Source organism: Phacochoerus africanus, chromosome 5, assembly GCF_016906955.1.
Source record: "Phacochoerus africanus isolate WHEZ1 chromosome 5, ROS_Pafr_v1, whole genome shotgun sequence".
Classification (NCBI taxonomy): Eukaryota; Metazoa; Chordata; class Mammalia; order Artiodactyla; family Suidae; genus Phacochoerus; species Phacochoerus africanus.
This window is the reverse complement of record NC_062548.1, coordinates 126,515,055-126,532,001: the sequence shown is the minus strand read 5'-3', so window position 1 is coordinate 126,532,001 and position 16,947 is coordinate 126,515,055. Positions and strand designations below refer to the sequence as shown.

The window sequence follows — 16,947 nt, the reverse complement described above, 5'->3', positions numbered from 1 at the left end:
GGCTGTGTCACTTGTGGCTATTGTGAACAGTGCTGCTGTGAACATGTGTGCAAATGTATTTGTTTGAGTACTTAAGTTCTTTGGGGTATATAATTGCATTTTTATCGTAGAAGTACATAGCAGATTGAGCCTATATATCCGAACTAAATGTTCAATTTCATCATCTGTGGGAGTTTGATGAAGTTATCTGTACAGTATATTTAAGAAATAAGCCCAAACAAAATCCCGAACTTAACTCTGCCTCAGGCAGAGGCAGCCTGCCAGACTAGCAACCTGACAGCTTCTTCCTTGCCCTTTTCTAAGCTGACGTTCCCCCGCTCCCCTCCTACTATTCAAACTGGCCCAGACTTACCACCCATCAACCCCATGGACTCGATCTGTGAGGCGAACATGACCTGGCCATGCCATGGGACATCTGGTACTAACTCTGTAGGCTGCTTTAGGACAGGCTCACCAAGCTCCCAAGACCCCCCTGCAAGCACAGGGGGTGGGGGTGGGCAGTGCTCACTCCGTGTCCTATGCTGATATATTCTGAAAAGCAACCTCCATGTCTCTCCTCTCTATGATGTATTACCCCGTGACTGAAAACGGCCGAAGGTGCCCTCACTTTATCGTGCAGCGGATGCCCAGAGAAGGCCCTAAGAATACAGCTATAAATTTTGTAAAGAAAGCCTATCACAGCTAAAGCACATGGCTTAACTCTGTTTTCTTCAGATGTAAAGATTTTATGTGGTTTTTTTTTTTTTTTTTAACAACTAGAACCTAGGTATAACAAAGACTTTGTCACCAATAGCATAAAAGCAACCTTTCAACTGTTTATTCATTCCATAAACATTTATCAGTATTTAATATGCTTTGTTTGATCACATGGAAGAAATGTATACTCAGTGCCTCTTCTTAAAGAGCTGAGAGTCCAATGAAGTTGTAAAAACAGCTGTGGATTATATCAAAATTAATCATAGGAACTGTCATCTTCCTACTTATCCTTCAATGATTTATCTGCTTAATGAAATTAGTCCAGTACCTACTATATGTCAAAGAGCAAGTGAAATTGAATGGAAAAGGTTAAGTTTTGTGTCTACTACATCTGAGGAAGAACAAATAAGCAATAAAATTTCTTTGGAGAAAAATTAAGGCAAAAAATGAGATGTAAATATATAAACATAACATATGGGCAATGTTTAAAATGAAAATCACTTTGGTAATTTTTCTATGTATTCCAAACATGAACAAAACTTAATACAGATTTCAAGCCAGATGGATTTTCCTATTGACAATAAAAGCCAAAGTACTTAATCAACTCAAAACTGGATACAAGTACATCAGAACAGGCACTTCCACAACTACCTTTAATCATTATATTTTACAGAGAAAATAACTCATTCAAATAAAGCACATTATGAAAACTAATAAAGTAGTGTATTCCATGAAAAAAGTCCCAGAAGAGCTGAATTCAAAATTTGATAAAAGACTTTAAGGCTGTACAGGGCTACAGAAACATTAGTAGTTTTTTCTCCAGCAAAGTTTAAGCTAAAATTACAAGCTGATTATATGCTATATATCACCATATACTGTATTTTAAACTAAGGGGCTGTCCATTCATTTCCCAGAGCAGTCATCAAGAAATACAAAGCCTGTCCTACCTGGCTGACCCAAGGTCACTTGATTATTGCTAGAGGAATGAGAAAAGAGCAGTTGTTGCAAGTGTTTTTCAGCTTTTTAAATGTTTTTAAGTGTTTTTCAGCCAGTGATGAATACACAAAAGGTACCATGTATTTGATAAGGGATATTATATACTTCTCTTTACTAAAATTTTCACATTCTCAGCATCTCTACATAACAAACTACACAAATCTAGGAGGTGTCACATAAACCACTCAGGCTATCTCTATTTCCCATTAATATCTTAGCTAATACCCAGCTTGCCCAGTTAGCATCTCTAAACATAAGTGCTATAAGAAGATTCTCTGGGAGTTCCCGTCATGGCGCAGGGGTTAACGAATCCGACTAGGAGCCATGAGGTTGCGGGTTCAGTCCCTGGCCTCACTCAGTGGGTTAAGGATCCGGCGTTGCCATGAGCTGTGGTGTAGGTTGCAGACGCGGCTCGGATCCCGCATTGCTGTAGCTCTGGCGTAGGCCAGTGGCTACAGCTCCGATTCGACCCCTAGCCTGGGAACCTCCATATGCCTCGGGAGCGGCCCAAAGAAATAGCAAAAAGACCAAAAAAAAAAAAAGAAGATTCTCTGAAAAAAGTGCTTGACCCATGAAGTTAGAGGACCTGAGTCAAAACAGAATGTTGATTCTGACTTGCCCAAAAGTGAAATTTCCCACATATAATAAAACATCAGGATCTTCCAAATAACAAAAGCTAACTATTTTATCACTTATACAATGGTACCATGAAAAATGCACAGTACCTTCTGGATCAGTTCTCTGATGAGCCTAGCTGAAGACAGAAAACAGTTTTGAGAGGTGATGCACTCCACTTTTAGAGGGAAGGTGTAAGTTAACTTATTTCTCATTTCAGAGGAGAGACAAAAAATGTCCCTGTATTTAAGCTCCTGAGGTTGAACACTGAGGAGGTTCTCTCCTATTTAGAATAAATCTAGATCCAGTAAGACAAAGAGAGAGGCAGAGACGTGAAGACCAAAAGGAGCTTAGGGCAGGAAAAAAATTTTCCTCAATTATTTCTAAGACAAAAAACTGAAGAACAGCAAAAACAAAATGTAGTCTGTGATGGAGCACCTAAGTGTAGATAAACCCCTTTCCCTTCTTCTCTATTTGAAAACTACCAACTGCTCTTTGCTAATTAAGAATTCTTTTAATGGTGCAGGCTGACAAAATGAAAATCAAAAGAATGCTAACAAAACAGCCTCAACCCATTCAGAACTTTGGGAGAATAGGCTCCTATCTTAGACTCACAAAACTACGCATCACAGCTGGTGACAGGATACTCCTCCAGGAAAAGGGAACGGGGATGTGAGAGAAGGGGAATTAACACTTAAAGTGCTGACATGCAAAATCACCATCAGAGGAGTAACCAGTTTATAACATAAGCTCTAGCTGAGATTCTTCTTAAATCGTCACTCCAGCACAACACACGACATTTTCCGAGCAGACCTTACTTGCCCATCCTGACTTTTGATTACAATAAATGTTGATTCTGTTACTAACAAGTCAAATTGTTTAATTATTAAACCCTGTCATTTTCAGATACTAAAACAAAAAAAAAGAACAGTTCTGATAATACAAAAAAGGGAATGTATATATATATATATATATATATGACCGGATCACTTTGCTGTACAGCAGAAATTGACACAACACTGTATATCAACTATACTTTAATTGTTTTAAAAGTGAGGGGGAAAAATGAGCAGTTCTATCTTTCTCTGTATCTTTTCTATCTACCTCTTGAATGAAGAGAAGATAATTCCCTGCAACCTTAAGTAAGCCCACGGTGACCAGCACTTCAAGATCTGGGAAGAAGGGTAACGCTTTTAGGATACTGACCCTTCAGATCTTTGATATTAGTTGATTTTTGCTGAAAACTTAACCTCTCTATACTCTATTTTTGGAATGAGAAAAAGAGGGAAATGGAGAGTTAATGGACAGATAGCACTCAGAGCACAGACTGTTCCGAGCTGCAGATTACCATCTACCAGTCCAGAGCACTTCTCTGTTCCTGCCTGCTCTGTCCTACTGCATGGACAATATTATAATTAAGTAAAGAACGGGACAGCTTTGGAATGATGAGACTAAATAAGAGCTGTGAGCTGCAGTAAAATATCACCAAAATGACAGTATTATCAATACTCGCCCTTAAATGAGAACCACTCTAGGAAAAGTCATCATCAAGAGACATACCTGCTCGTTTTGATTCCACTCCCCTTGCTGCTTCAGAGATGGAATGGCCCAGATGCTTAGCTTCCCTGAGAAGTGAATGGCTGCAAGGAGGGTCCCATCTGGAGAAAGGCTCATCTTAAAGATCCCATCCTAGACAATAATTATATTAACGTCAGAGCAAGGAACTGGTAACCAAAGAGAAATAACTTCCAGAATTTAATAACGTTCTTTAGGGATGCCATGCCATAAACGATCTCTCTTAATAAAGGATCCTGACAGCTTCTTAACACTATAAATGTGCTCCAGATTACAAAAACTAGGACACTGGCCCTTAAAGAACCTTTTAAATCTACTTTACAACGTTGTGATTTACATACAACCCAAAAGCCAAATATGTGAGCATTATAAAAATGTTCCTGGAGGTCCCAGTGTGGCTCAGCAGTAATGAACCCAACTAGTGTCCATGAGGACGTAAGCTCAATCCCTGGCCTCACTCAGTGCGTTGAGGATCCAGTGTTGCCGTGAGCTGCAGTGTGGATCACAGACGCAGCTCAGATCCCACACTTCTGTGGCTGTGGCCTAGGCCAGCCGCTGCAGCTCTGATTCGACCCCTAGCCTGGGAACTTCCATATGCTGTGGGTGCAGCCCTAAAAAGACCAAAAAAAAAAATTTTACTATTCCTTTATATCACAGATTACCATGAGTTCTCTTATCTCTTATGGATTGATGTTGACAAAATTACAAATTTCTTGAATTTTGGGTCCACTCTTTTACAAGGTTCTACATAGACACAATGCCTGGAATATTCTGTACCAGGGACAGGCCATAAATTCATGCTGTAAAAGAAAGGAGAAGAAAGAGATAGAGAGAGAGGGAGGAAAAGAGGGTCCAAAGTGTGATGGGAACAAAAGACCACTAGGGGAAATTAAGTTTCTGGTTTTTTGGTTTTGGCCATGCCCATGGCATGTGGAAGTTCCTGGGCCAAGGATCAAACCTGCACCACAGCCGTGACAACTTTGGATCCTTAACCTGCTGAGCCACAAGAGAACCCCAAGACCAACTAGAGGGAAATGCATCCCTTAACTAAAGAAACACTACACAGGTGTAAAATATTCCAGATCTGCTGACGAATTATTCACTTTAAGGAATCTAAGTGTTACCACCGAAGAGAGACACTTCATAGTGTACAGTACACGTCCAACCCCAGGGTACACCCAGAAAGACGTGCCTTCTTAGTGCAACTTGTCCAGGTCATCCTGCAGACCCTTCCCAGGAGAACACCAGTGTTGCTCAGTTACCAAAAGAGAAACTATCCAGGCAGGGATGGCACCTGCCTACCAACTACAACAGAACCATGAGAATCAAAGAAACACTAACTAAAGACATCTACACATTCAAGCATTTATTAAGAACAGGGTTTCAAAGGCAATTTAACCACAAAGAATAAAACAGAGACCAGAAAATGGCAATCCACAATCATCTTTCTCCTGACCATTTAGAAAATCTGGCAACAAAGGGCCCAAACAGCAATAGTCAGATGGGACTAGGTAGTACACTCTGTCTTCAAGGGGTTCTAAGCTTTGCAGTTAGCCAAATCCCCCTCATCCTCCACTTAGTCCCAAGACTAAGGCCCAAAGCTGCAGAACTGAAAACTAAATGTGATGATACTGAAAAATCAGAATTTACAGGTAGCTCAATTCACCTTATTATCCACCTGGCCACTGTATGTTAGAGTTTAAGTCCTCAGGTCTAAAATGACCTACTAGCCATCAAAAGCAAAGAGAACAATTTCAGGAAGTGAGGAACACGCTGGATGAGTGGACAGAAAAGATTCGCATCCTCTACTCTCCTGAGGACCAAAATCGCTTTAACTTGATATAACAGGTCTACCCCAGAAGGCTGTGATTAAACTTAAGAAAGCTGAAAATACAGATACCTGGGAAGGAGACGCAGTAAGAGCAAAAGCACTTCAAGTAGAAATTTAAATAGATCACATCCCTTCCTGGGTGATGGAGAGAGAGGAGTGAGTGGAAGACAAAGGACCTGGCATCCTCCGTTCTCAACACTAAAGTCGATTAGCTCCGTGGCTTTGCAAAAGATGGGCCCCTAAAGCCTAGATTTTTATTAATAAAGCAACTCTCCACCCATCCTTTAGAGTTTACAGAGGAAGAAACTGAAGACCTGAGGGGTTAAGACACTTGCCCACGATCATTCAAGCATCAACGGTAGAGCCTGAACCAGGTGCAGAGTCTTCCAGCCCACTCCATGTCACCTGACTCCATGCCCTCACCGGGGCCACATCCTTTCCAGTGGACAGGCATGGTCCTTGGTATAGAATTATGACCAAGTACACTGTACTGTTTCATCACCTGAATAATTAGCCATTGTTGATCTGTATGGTAGCCTGCAGGTATTACACATGCGCCATCAAACTCCACTACAAGTGCTTTGAAAGCAAGTAGGAAGTTCATCAATCTCTCCAACAAGAAAACACAAAAATGGTATACTGCATCATGTGAATAATTTACACAAGTACTATGATCAGAGAAATAATAAATTTTCTTATGTTTCCATCCCCCCCTTTCTTCGGTCCTTCCTACACACTCAAGCAATTAAATACATTAACTGTTTCCACTTGCTTTTTCCTTCTGATCCCTTTAGTTTCATTTGATGCCATGACATCCACACTGAACCTTACCATTCCTTTCTATAAGCATTTTGGTGTAGAAATTTGCATTCACATACACAAAAATAGAAGGTATAGTATAGCAAATACCCATGAGCCCAAAAACCACCTTAAACGAACATCAACATTTCAAGCTTGTCTCACATATCATTCCCCAATCACTGCAATTCCCTCAGGAAATTTTGTCCCCTGGAGTATTTTTTTTTTTTTTTGTAATGGCTGTACCCAGAGCATACGGAAGTTCTCAGACCAAGGATTTAATCCAGTGCCTCAACCTAAGCCTCAGCTACAGCAATGCTAGATACTCTAACCCACTGCACCAGGCCAGGGATTGAACCCATGCCTCCAGAGCAACCCAAGTTAGATTCTCAACCCACTGTCCAACAGTGGCAACTCTGTTCCCCTGGACTATTTTAAAGCAAATCCCAGACATTATCATGCATGCACATCAAGTGGACACTTCTTTCATGTCCCAAGTTGTCTTTCATAAATATGCAGAGTAGTCAGAAGACAGGGTTATTAGTAGCAATTGTTGTAGTCAGTCAATGATAGACAAGTCACCTAAGTTACCTTAGAAACACAGTGATTTCCTTCTGAAATATAAACTCTGCTTGTCATTTGTAGAAACATTTCTTTTTTTTTTTTTTTGCCATTTCTCGGGCCGCTCCTGCGGCATATGGAGGTTCCCAGGCTAGGGGTCTAATCAGAGCTGTAGCCGCTGGCCTACGCCAGAGCCACAGCAACTCGGGATCCGAGCCGCATCTGCGACCTACACCACAGCTCACGACAACACCGGATCCTTAACCCACTGAGCAAGGCCAGGGATCGAACCCACAATCTCATGGTTCCTAGTCGGATTCGTTAACCACTGCGCCATGACGGGAACTCCTGTAGAAACATTTCTGAGTATCTATAGCATGCAGGGTATTTCTGGACCAGAAAATAACTTATTATCCTGACAGTAACTGGGACACAAGATGTAAAGCCACACTTAGAAAATGCATGCTAAATTCAGTGAGCAGAGCCTGCAGTATGTGAAAGTCTGAATGTCTGCTTGGTTGGCAAGGCAGAGACCTCAGGAGTGTGCCCTTTGGAAATAGGAAATGGCTTTTTAATCAACTATATATCACAACAGAAGTAAACCTCAAATATTCCAGCCATAATCCTTCATACTGTATTAAGATTTCTCAGCATATGTGAACAATCTCTTCTCCTTAATTTGAATTAAGTAAAGTTGTAAAGGCAATAAAATTTAGATGTAGCTGTAATTTTCACTTTGGTTAAAATGTATCTGTGAATTCCTTTCACATTCCTCAACCATGAATGCCATTTTCATTTTAACCATTTCAACAGCTGAAATGTTGGTCAACAATACATAACTTGGCAGTGAGAAGCAGAATGTTCTAAAGATCAGGAACAAGACAAGGATGCAAACTCTTGCCACGTTTATCCTGTACATAGTACAGAAAGTCCTAGCCAGAGCAATTATACAAGAAAAAGAAATAAAAGACATACATTTTGGAAAGGAAGAAGCAAAACTGGCTCTGTTTCAGATCACATGATATTATATATAGAAAACCTTAAAGACTCCACCAAAAAACCTGTTAGAATAAATAAATTTATAAAATTGCAGGATACAAAATGAACATATAAAATTCAATTGCTCTTCTATACAATAATAGTGATCAGAAAGAGATATTAAGAACATTACAACAGCATCACCAAAGAATAAAATACCTAGGAATAAATTTAGCCAAAGAAGTAAGAAAGCTATACACTGAAAAGTATAAAACATTAATGAAAGAATTTGAAGATGACACAAATAAATGAAAATTCCATGTTCATGAATTGGGAAAGTAAGAATTACTACTGTTAAAATATCCATACTACCCAAAGTGATCTATAGATTCATGTAATCTCTGTCAAAATTCCAATGGCATTTTTTACAGAAATGGAAAAAAAAAATCCTAAAACTTATATACAGTACCACAAAAGACCCAAGTAGTCAAAGCAACCTTGAAAAGGAATAAAGATGGAGATATCATATTTCCTGATTTTAAGATGTATTACAAAGCTATAGTAATCAAAACAGTATAGTATATAAAAACAGATACATAGGTCAATGGAATAGCATAGAAGAGGCCAGAGATAAACTGAGGCACATATGGTTGATTGATTTACAACAAAGGAGCGAAAAATACATTCATCTTCAATAAATGATACTGGAAAAACTGGACAGCCACATGAAAAAAGAATGAAAAGTGGACCCCTAATTTATACCATATAAAAAAATGAACTCTAAATGGTGAACTCAAAATGGATGAAAGACTTGAACATAAGACCTGAAATTGTAAGACTCCTAGAGAAAACATAAAATTGGGTAAGCTTCTTGACATTGGTCTTGGCAACAATTTTTGGGGGATTTGACATCAAAACAAAGGCAACAAAAGCAAAAATGAATGAGACGACATCAAACTAAAAAGCTCATACACAGCAAAGGAAACTACCAACAAAATGAAAACGCAACCTATGGAATGGGAGAAAACATCCACATACCACATATCTAAGAAGGGATTAATATCCAAAATATACAAGGAACTCGTACAACTCAATAGCAAAAAATGAATAACCCAATTTAAAAACAGACAAAGGAGTTCCTGTTATGGATAAGCAGGTTAAGTACCCAACAGAGTGCCCATGAGGATGCAGGTTCAATCCCTGGCCTGGCTCAGTGAGTTAAGGATTCAGCATTGCATCAAGCTGCAGTGTACATCACAGATGTGCCTCAGATCCCATGTGGCCGTGGCATAGGCTGGCAGTTGCATCTCCAATTTGACCCCTAACCACCTGGGAACTTCCATATACTGCAGGTATGGCCCTAAAAAGCAAAAAAAAAAAAAAAGGCAAAGAATCTAAATAGACATTTTTCTAAAAAAGACACAAATGGCCAAGAGGTACACAAAAAGTTGTTTAATCAACAGGGAAATAAAAATCAAAAACACAATGATATATTTTAGGATGGCTATTATAAAAAAGAGATAACAAATGCTAGTGAGAACAGAGAGAAAAAGGATCACCTGTGCACTGCTGGTAAGAATATGAGCTGGCAGAGCCACTATGAAAAGCAGGATGGAGGTTCCTCAAGAAATTAAAAGTATAACTACCACACGATTCAGCAATCCCACTTCTGCAGGTATACCCAAAGAAAATGAAACCAGTATCTCAAGTTCATTGCAGCTTTACTCACAACAGCCAAGGCATGGAAACAACCTAAGGGTCTATTGATGGCTGAATGAATAAAGATGTGATACACACATACACACACACATAATGGATTATTCAGCCTTTAAAAAGAAAAAATGCTGTCAATTGCAAAAATATGTATGAAAACGGAGGGCACTTTGCTGATGAAATAAGCCAGATACAGAAAGACAAATACTACATGATATCACTTATATCTGGAATCTTTTTTTTTTTTATGTCAAAGTTATAAAAACAGTAGAAAAATTGTTGCTTATAAGGGGCTGGGGTGGAGGAAATAGGCAGAGGTTGGTGGAAGGGTACAAAATTTCAGTTATAAGATGATTAAGTCTGAAGGTCTAATGAATAACATGGTGACTATGGTTGATAAACTGTATCGTATAACTGAAATTTGTAGCAAGTAGGATTTAAATGTTTTCACACATACACAACACAAAAACTAGATATATGAGGTGAGGTATGTATTAACTAACTTAATGGGGGGAAATCCATTCACAATGTATATGGACGTATATCATAACATCACACTGTACATTTTATCTTAAAATTTGTCAAATACACCTCGATAAAGGTGAGAAAAAGAAGAACAGTGAATACTGGAGTTCCTGTTGTGGCACAGCGGAAACAAATCCAACTAGGAACCATGAGGTTGCAGGTTCGACTCCTTGGCCTCGCTCAGTGGGCTAAGGATCTGGCACTGGTGTAGGTCACAGACACAGCTTGGATCTGGCGTTGCTGTGGTGTAGGCTGGCAGCTGCAGCTCTGATTCGACCCCTAGCCTGGGAACTTCCATAAGCCATGGGTGCGGCCCTAAAAAGCAAAAAGAAAAACAGTGAATATCACTTACATCTGGTTCAATTTACTCCATGGTTTTAACTTCACCGAAAGGTAGTCTAGCTAATTACTTGTTAAGTTAGCATCTCCAAGAAGACAGCACGGGGCTTGGGACCAGGACTTAGACAGCTTTTTGCACAGGAAACTGCCTTCTTACATTAATAATTCCTTTATGTCTGCTTTAATTAACTGCACTGTCAGTTCTCCTATGTACCACCCCATCTCAAATCTCTCCCTAAAACATTAAGATATTTTCCTCTTACTTCATTGAGTCTGTTGTATGGCAAAAAACTACTGAAATGAATAACGTAAAACATTATTTTAACTTCCAATTCTACTTCTCATTTACATTAAACCACTAGCTCAAATGTCCATTTGATCTTGCGTTAATTAAAAACACTAATTAAAGCCTTTAACAATGGCAGTTAATATTTAGGGTAGGAACTGTGACTTCTCTCAAACGTTACATGAAATTTTTTAAATGTCCCTTCTAAGAAAGTTTTTTTTTAATGTTAAATATCAGCTCTTTGTGCTGAGATTAGTTTAAATTGCCTCACCTTCTTCAGCTGTCTATCATCTATATAGAACAATTAAAAATGAGTGACTTTCATTTTACCTCAAATGTACGAGCTGTATTAAAATTACAGGACTGAATTCCAGTGCACACATTCAACATGTTCTCAATTACCACATGAGCTTAAAGGAAAAAAATCAGCTTAATAAAAGGTGAACTTACAAGCACTGTTCTTCCAATACTCAACAATTATTTACTGAATATTCCGTATTTGATAACACACAGTCCATTCAATAACACATACACTCTGGGGAAGCTGCAGTGAACTAAACAAGCATAAATCCCTGCCCTTGGGAGTTCAGAAGATCTTCCAGCCTGTTATAGTTTAGAAGTCTGACCACCCAAAATAAATAGAAATTTTTTTTTTTTTTTTTTTGCTTTTTAGAGCCACACCCACAGCATATGGAGGTTCCCAGGCCAGGGCTCAAATCGGAGCTACAGCCTACGCCACAGCCACAGCCACGCCAGATCCCAGCCACATCTGCACCTACACCACACAGCTCACGGTAATGCTGGATCCTTGACCCACTAGGCGAGGCCAGGGATCAAACCTGCAACCTCATGGTTCCTAGTCGGATTTGTTTCCACTAAGCCACAATGGGAACTTCTAGAAATCTATTTTCAAGACAAGAAAAGTCATCCTCAAAAGCCTGGTTAACAAGCTGAGGGGGTAGGGGGCGGAGGGTACTGCAAAACTATGCAGAAAAGGAAAAAAAAAAAATCTTTGGGGAAAAAAAAACAGTTTCCAAGTGAACATTCTTAAAAAATAAACTATCTTTTAACTCCAAAGCTTCAGTTTATTAAAAGTATTAGAAAATGTCATGAAAATAAAATGTACACCGATGAAACAGAAAAAAGCAGAGAAACAGAGCTCTAATGTACCCTCTATAAATGTCTATCCTGATGGAGGAGGCATTATATAAAGTAACTGGCAAAGAATACAGCATTGAATAAACGGTGCTAGCCATGTAGAGAATATTAAATTAGATTCCTACTACATCCCAGCCACAAAAACAAATTTAAAACTTACAACTGGAGTTCCTGTCGTGGCTCAGTGGTTATTGAATCTGACTAGGAACCAAATAAAAATAAAAAAATAAAACTTGCAACTGAAAAGCAAAACCGTGAAACTTTTAGAAGAAAGTATAAGAACATTTTTACAACATCAGCGTGTGGAAGAATTTCTTAAGACCTCGAAAGCCCAGACCATAAAAAGATTTAAACTTTCTGGTGACAAAAGATGCTCAAAAGAAAACAACTAATTTTGACTATCAATATACACTTCAAAAGATAGTATTATATGCCAGACGATCAGCAGTTGATTATTTTGAATCATGCACATTTGGCATATACTAAACCACGATTTTTTTTTTTTTTTGGTCTTTTTAGGGCCACACCTGCAGCATATGGAGGTTCCCAGGCTAGGGGTTGAATCAGAGCTGCAGCTGCCAGCCTGCACCACAGCTACAGCAACACCAGATCTGAGCCATGTCTGCAACCTACACCACGGCTCACAGCAACGCCAGATGCTTAACCCACTGAGCAAGGTCAATGATCAAACCTGCAACCTCATGATTCCTAGTCAGATTCATTTCTGCTGTGCCATGACAGGAACTCCGCTAAACCACTATTTAAAAAGGACCCAGAGACTACTAATTATTGGCTCCACGGATATAAAGAAACTGACAGATCAGAACAGCAGCCACCAGTATCATTTACTGAATGTGCACAAAGTGAAAATCACTCCCTTAGCTATTTTATAAATATTTCCTCTAATACTGTTCAATCAATGCTGCTACTTTATACTCTGACAAGGGAATAGAACAAAATGAAATAAGTATTAACTATGTGGTTACTAACTACATAGGAAAGCATGTCCAAAAAACAGAAGTTAAGAGACAGCACATTTTAAAAGAGAAATATAACTTGAGTAGTAAGAGATCATTCTTTGTAAGATAAGTAAATTTTAACCTGAGCTACTTCTAAATACATTATATCTTGGCTTTTGTTTCTTCAATTGTCCAACTAAGGGTTTAGATAAGAGCCAATAAAAGGTAGTGAAAAAAAGCACTGGATCATAAGCCAACTCAAGACCAAACCCATGTCTGACCCTACTTAGGTAGGTGAATGTGGGTAAGTCATTTCTCTTGAGGCTTTAGTTTCTCCATCAATAAAACAGGCATCAGAGTGCCATTAAGGCGAGCATTCTGCGTGACTATGTAAACGGACTCATAAACTAGAATGCACTTACAATAATAAGGAATTATCAGATAATCTCTATGAGGCCTTTCAGCTCTAAAATCATGATGCTAAAAATCTATGCCCCATAATTATTTCTGGGGCAGGAACCAATGAATACAAATAAGATACTCATATAACATTCATATATTTAGTATTCTAAAAATCAATACCATTCTGTAATTTCATAAAGTCTTTTTTAAAATTCCAAACACTTTAGGATTCTGGTACACGGTATCACAAAGAAAAATCAAAATATAAGGAAAACAGTTGCTTGCTTCTTCCTCCTTCAGTTCAATTATAGAGAACATGGATAAAAATAAGTGCTGAGTTCCACACAAAAGAAAAACCAACAGCAGGAGTCAAGGTAAAACCCATGTAGACTTCCCAGGAGGTTCGAAAGAGTAAGAAGAAGATGGTCAGCTTACAGTGATTGAACAGAGCCATGTCTGCCTAATAACATACCAAGTCGATAAACACAGCTTTTAATATGCATAGGATATGGTGCAAAGGAGAATCATGTCTGTCAATCCACAACTATGTTGGTCCAACTAAAATGAATCCGGAATACAAATAGTAAGCGTCCATGGATCCAAGCCCCCAGCAGAGCAGAGCTTTCAGCAGTGTTCTCTGGCCCATCCAGGACTTGACACATGCTTCTCCCAGGCTGGAACTGCCCAGCCTTCCCCTATCAGCCTGAGGATCTCTTGCTCACTTTCAAATCAGGTGTCACCTCCTGAGTTAAATGGTCGCCCTCTGCACCTCAATGGCACTTCATATTACATTACAGAAGAGGTTAAAAATATGTAATATTGCACTGTTTTATTGCTGCTTCTACATCTGCCTCCCTCACGACACTGAGGTCTCCTTGCGGAAGCTCACTGCATTTTATTCATCTATTCACCCTCAGCTCTAACGCCATGGCTGGCTCGAAGTAAGTACTTGTTTGTCTAAAAGAATAAATAAATGCTAAAACTCCACATAGTTGCTTGTCATCAAAAGAATTTAAAAAAAATAGTGAGCCCTTTAAAATCCGCTAAAGATAAAAGTTATTATTTGAATAGTATTAAAAAGGATAGAAAAAGGATCCAGGAAGAAAAACAAACTAATGTTCTCATGCACTACCATGGACCAGAAAGACCAATAGAGACAACAAAGTAAATTAAAAAGAACGAAGCACATGGCAGAGACTGAAGCATTTCATTTCACATATATTTCCATCATCTGAAAGACAAACTCCATGAAATGACTAAAGAGAATGCTAACTGTAACACAGTGTCAACATGCAAGGGACTAAAAAATGAAAGTGACTCTCTAGACATAAAGAGTAGTTTCATTGTTCAATTCCACAGAGAGAATACCAAACCAACCCAGAAGACATGCATTAGTTGAAGTTAATGGCAGAGAAATAACTAGTACTCACAATTTTAAATATATTAAGCACAAACGCAGCAAGACAATGCTTGTTATACTTCTCACAATTTCCCTTGGTTTAGTAAAGAAACTGAAGAAACGGGAAACTTCGGTTGATTCCCCCAAAAAAAACAGAGAGGAGTATGTGCGATGCCCCCATGTACGTCAAGACCCTGGAGAGCGCCGTGCTGCGGGGTGAACATAACCATCACCCTCGGAGGCAGTTCCTAAGTACCCGGCTATATTCAGGATGAAACGGTCCAGCATCCCTGCCATGGATCCATGCTTCTCCCTCTGAGAACAAAACAGGTGAACAATGGCACCTGAAGCCCTGGATCAACATGGTTCATATCCTCTTAGAACATTAATAATCTCAGATTTAGGAAGGAATCTTTTTTTATTTTAAAACAAACAGGGTATGTTATGGACAAGGATACAAAATTCACACATAAGATAAAATTAGAAACTTCAAAGATATATATGATGCTTCCAGGATGCCCCTTTGGGCTCTATCTCCAGACCTTAGAGAACTAGGTTCATTCTTTAACTTTTTTTAATTTTCTTTACTGAGATAAGAATGAGGTACATAGTAAAACATAAAGCTTCAGTGAACAGCTCCATGAATTCTGATTAATGCACATACCTACACAGTGTATAATGAAGAACAAGTTCAGATGAAATCTACAATATTCAAGATCCATTCAACTCTGTTCTTAAGGAGACTCTGGCAAAAATGTTTGAGAAGCACAAGGTTTGAACTGAAAAGCCAACTTGTGTTACCTGCTCTTGTCCCTGGCGACTGTACAACTTGACACTCAACATCCTTAATAATCCCAGTGTCTTTGGTACCTAAAAAATAAACACATTTACAAAAAAAAAAAAAAGTCAATGGCATGCTTTCTCATTCATTTGATCATAAAATGAAAACTATACAAATCTAATATTTTAAGAAATAACTAAGAAAATCATGAATAAGTATCATGGTAAGATTTGGGGAAAAAAATTTCACCAAGTAACAAATCTTACAAAATATTCCTTCCCATAATCGAATGTTTTTTAAATGTATATATAATAAGTCTAGTACAACCTAGGCAAATTAGAATCTACTCTAATGAGTGGCTCTTCTCAAACGTAGCCACCCCACATTACCATTTTATCCTAGCATCACCATGAAAAAGGTCAATACTCCCAAGAGAAATTTCACTCCTGAAGTAATTAATCCTACTCTTGAAAAATACCAGAAAAGAAAAGCCATCATTTAGAAACAGGTATTTGAGGAGTTCTCATTTGTGGTGCAGCAGAAACAAACCCGACTAGGAACCACAAGGTTGCAGGTTCCATCCCTGGCCTCCATCAGTGCGTTAAGGATCCCGGTTGCCGTGAGCTGTGGTGTAGGTGCTATAGGCTGGCAGCGTAGCTCCAATTAGACCCCCTAGCCTGGAAACCTCCATATGCCTCAGATGCAGCCCTAAAAAGCAAAAAAAAAATAAAAATTTTTTTTAAAAAAGGTATTTGAAATAAAATCAACACAAGACTATTTTTTCATCTTTAGATTTAAGAAATATACTTATAGGAGTTCCCTTTGTGGCTCGGTATTTAACGAACCTGACTAGGATCCACGAGGATGTGGGTTTGATCCCTGGCCTCACTGAGTGGGTTAAGGAGCTGGCGTTGCTGTGGCTGAAGCGTAGGCCAGCAGCTGCGGGTCCAATTTGACCCCTAGCCTGGGAACTTCCATATGCCACAGGTTCGGCCCTGGAAAGCAAAAATAAAAATTAAAAAAAATTTTTTTTTCTATTTTTTAAAGAAATATGCTTACAAAAACAAGGAGAGATGCATGTATTTTTTTAGAACTATAAAGTAAGTATTATTGAAGTTATCAATAGTACATTACTGGTGGGAACATAAAATGGTACAGCCTGGCGGCTGCTCAAAAATTAAAGAGAATTACCATATGACCCAGCAATTTCATCTTAGGTATATACCCAAAAGAATTAAAAACAGCTATTCAAACAAATACTTGCATAACTCTTCATAGCAACACTACTCATAATAGCCAAAAAGTAGAAACAATTCAAATGCTTTAGTAAGAATG

At 38.7% G+C, this 16,947-nt stretch overlaps 1 protein-coding gene across 1 annotated transcript in view; it reads right to left on the bottom strand.

The window, feature by feature from the left end:
• NBAS (NBAS subunit of NRZ tethering complex) overlaps positions 1-16,947 on the bottom strand; it is a 360,775-nt gene that overhangs the window by 277,736 nt on the left and 66,092 nt on the right. The window contains exons 11-12 of the mRNA XM_047782615.1: positions 15,633-15,701; positions 3,868-3,996 (exon numbers count right to left, since the gene is read on the bottom strand). Of these exons, the coding sequence (XP_047638571.1) occupies positions 3,868-3,996; positions 15,633-15,701 (198 nt within the window). The remainder of the gene's footprint in view (positions 1-3,867; positions 3,997-15,632; positions 15,702-16,947) is intronic.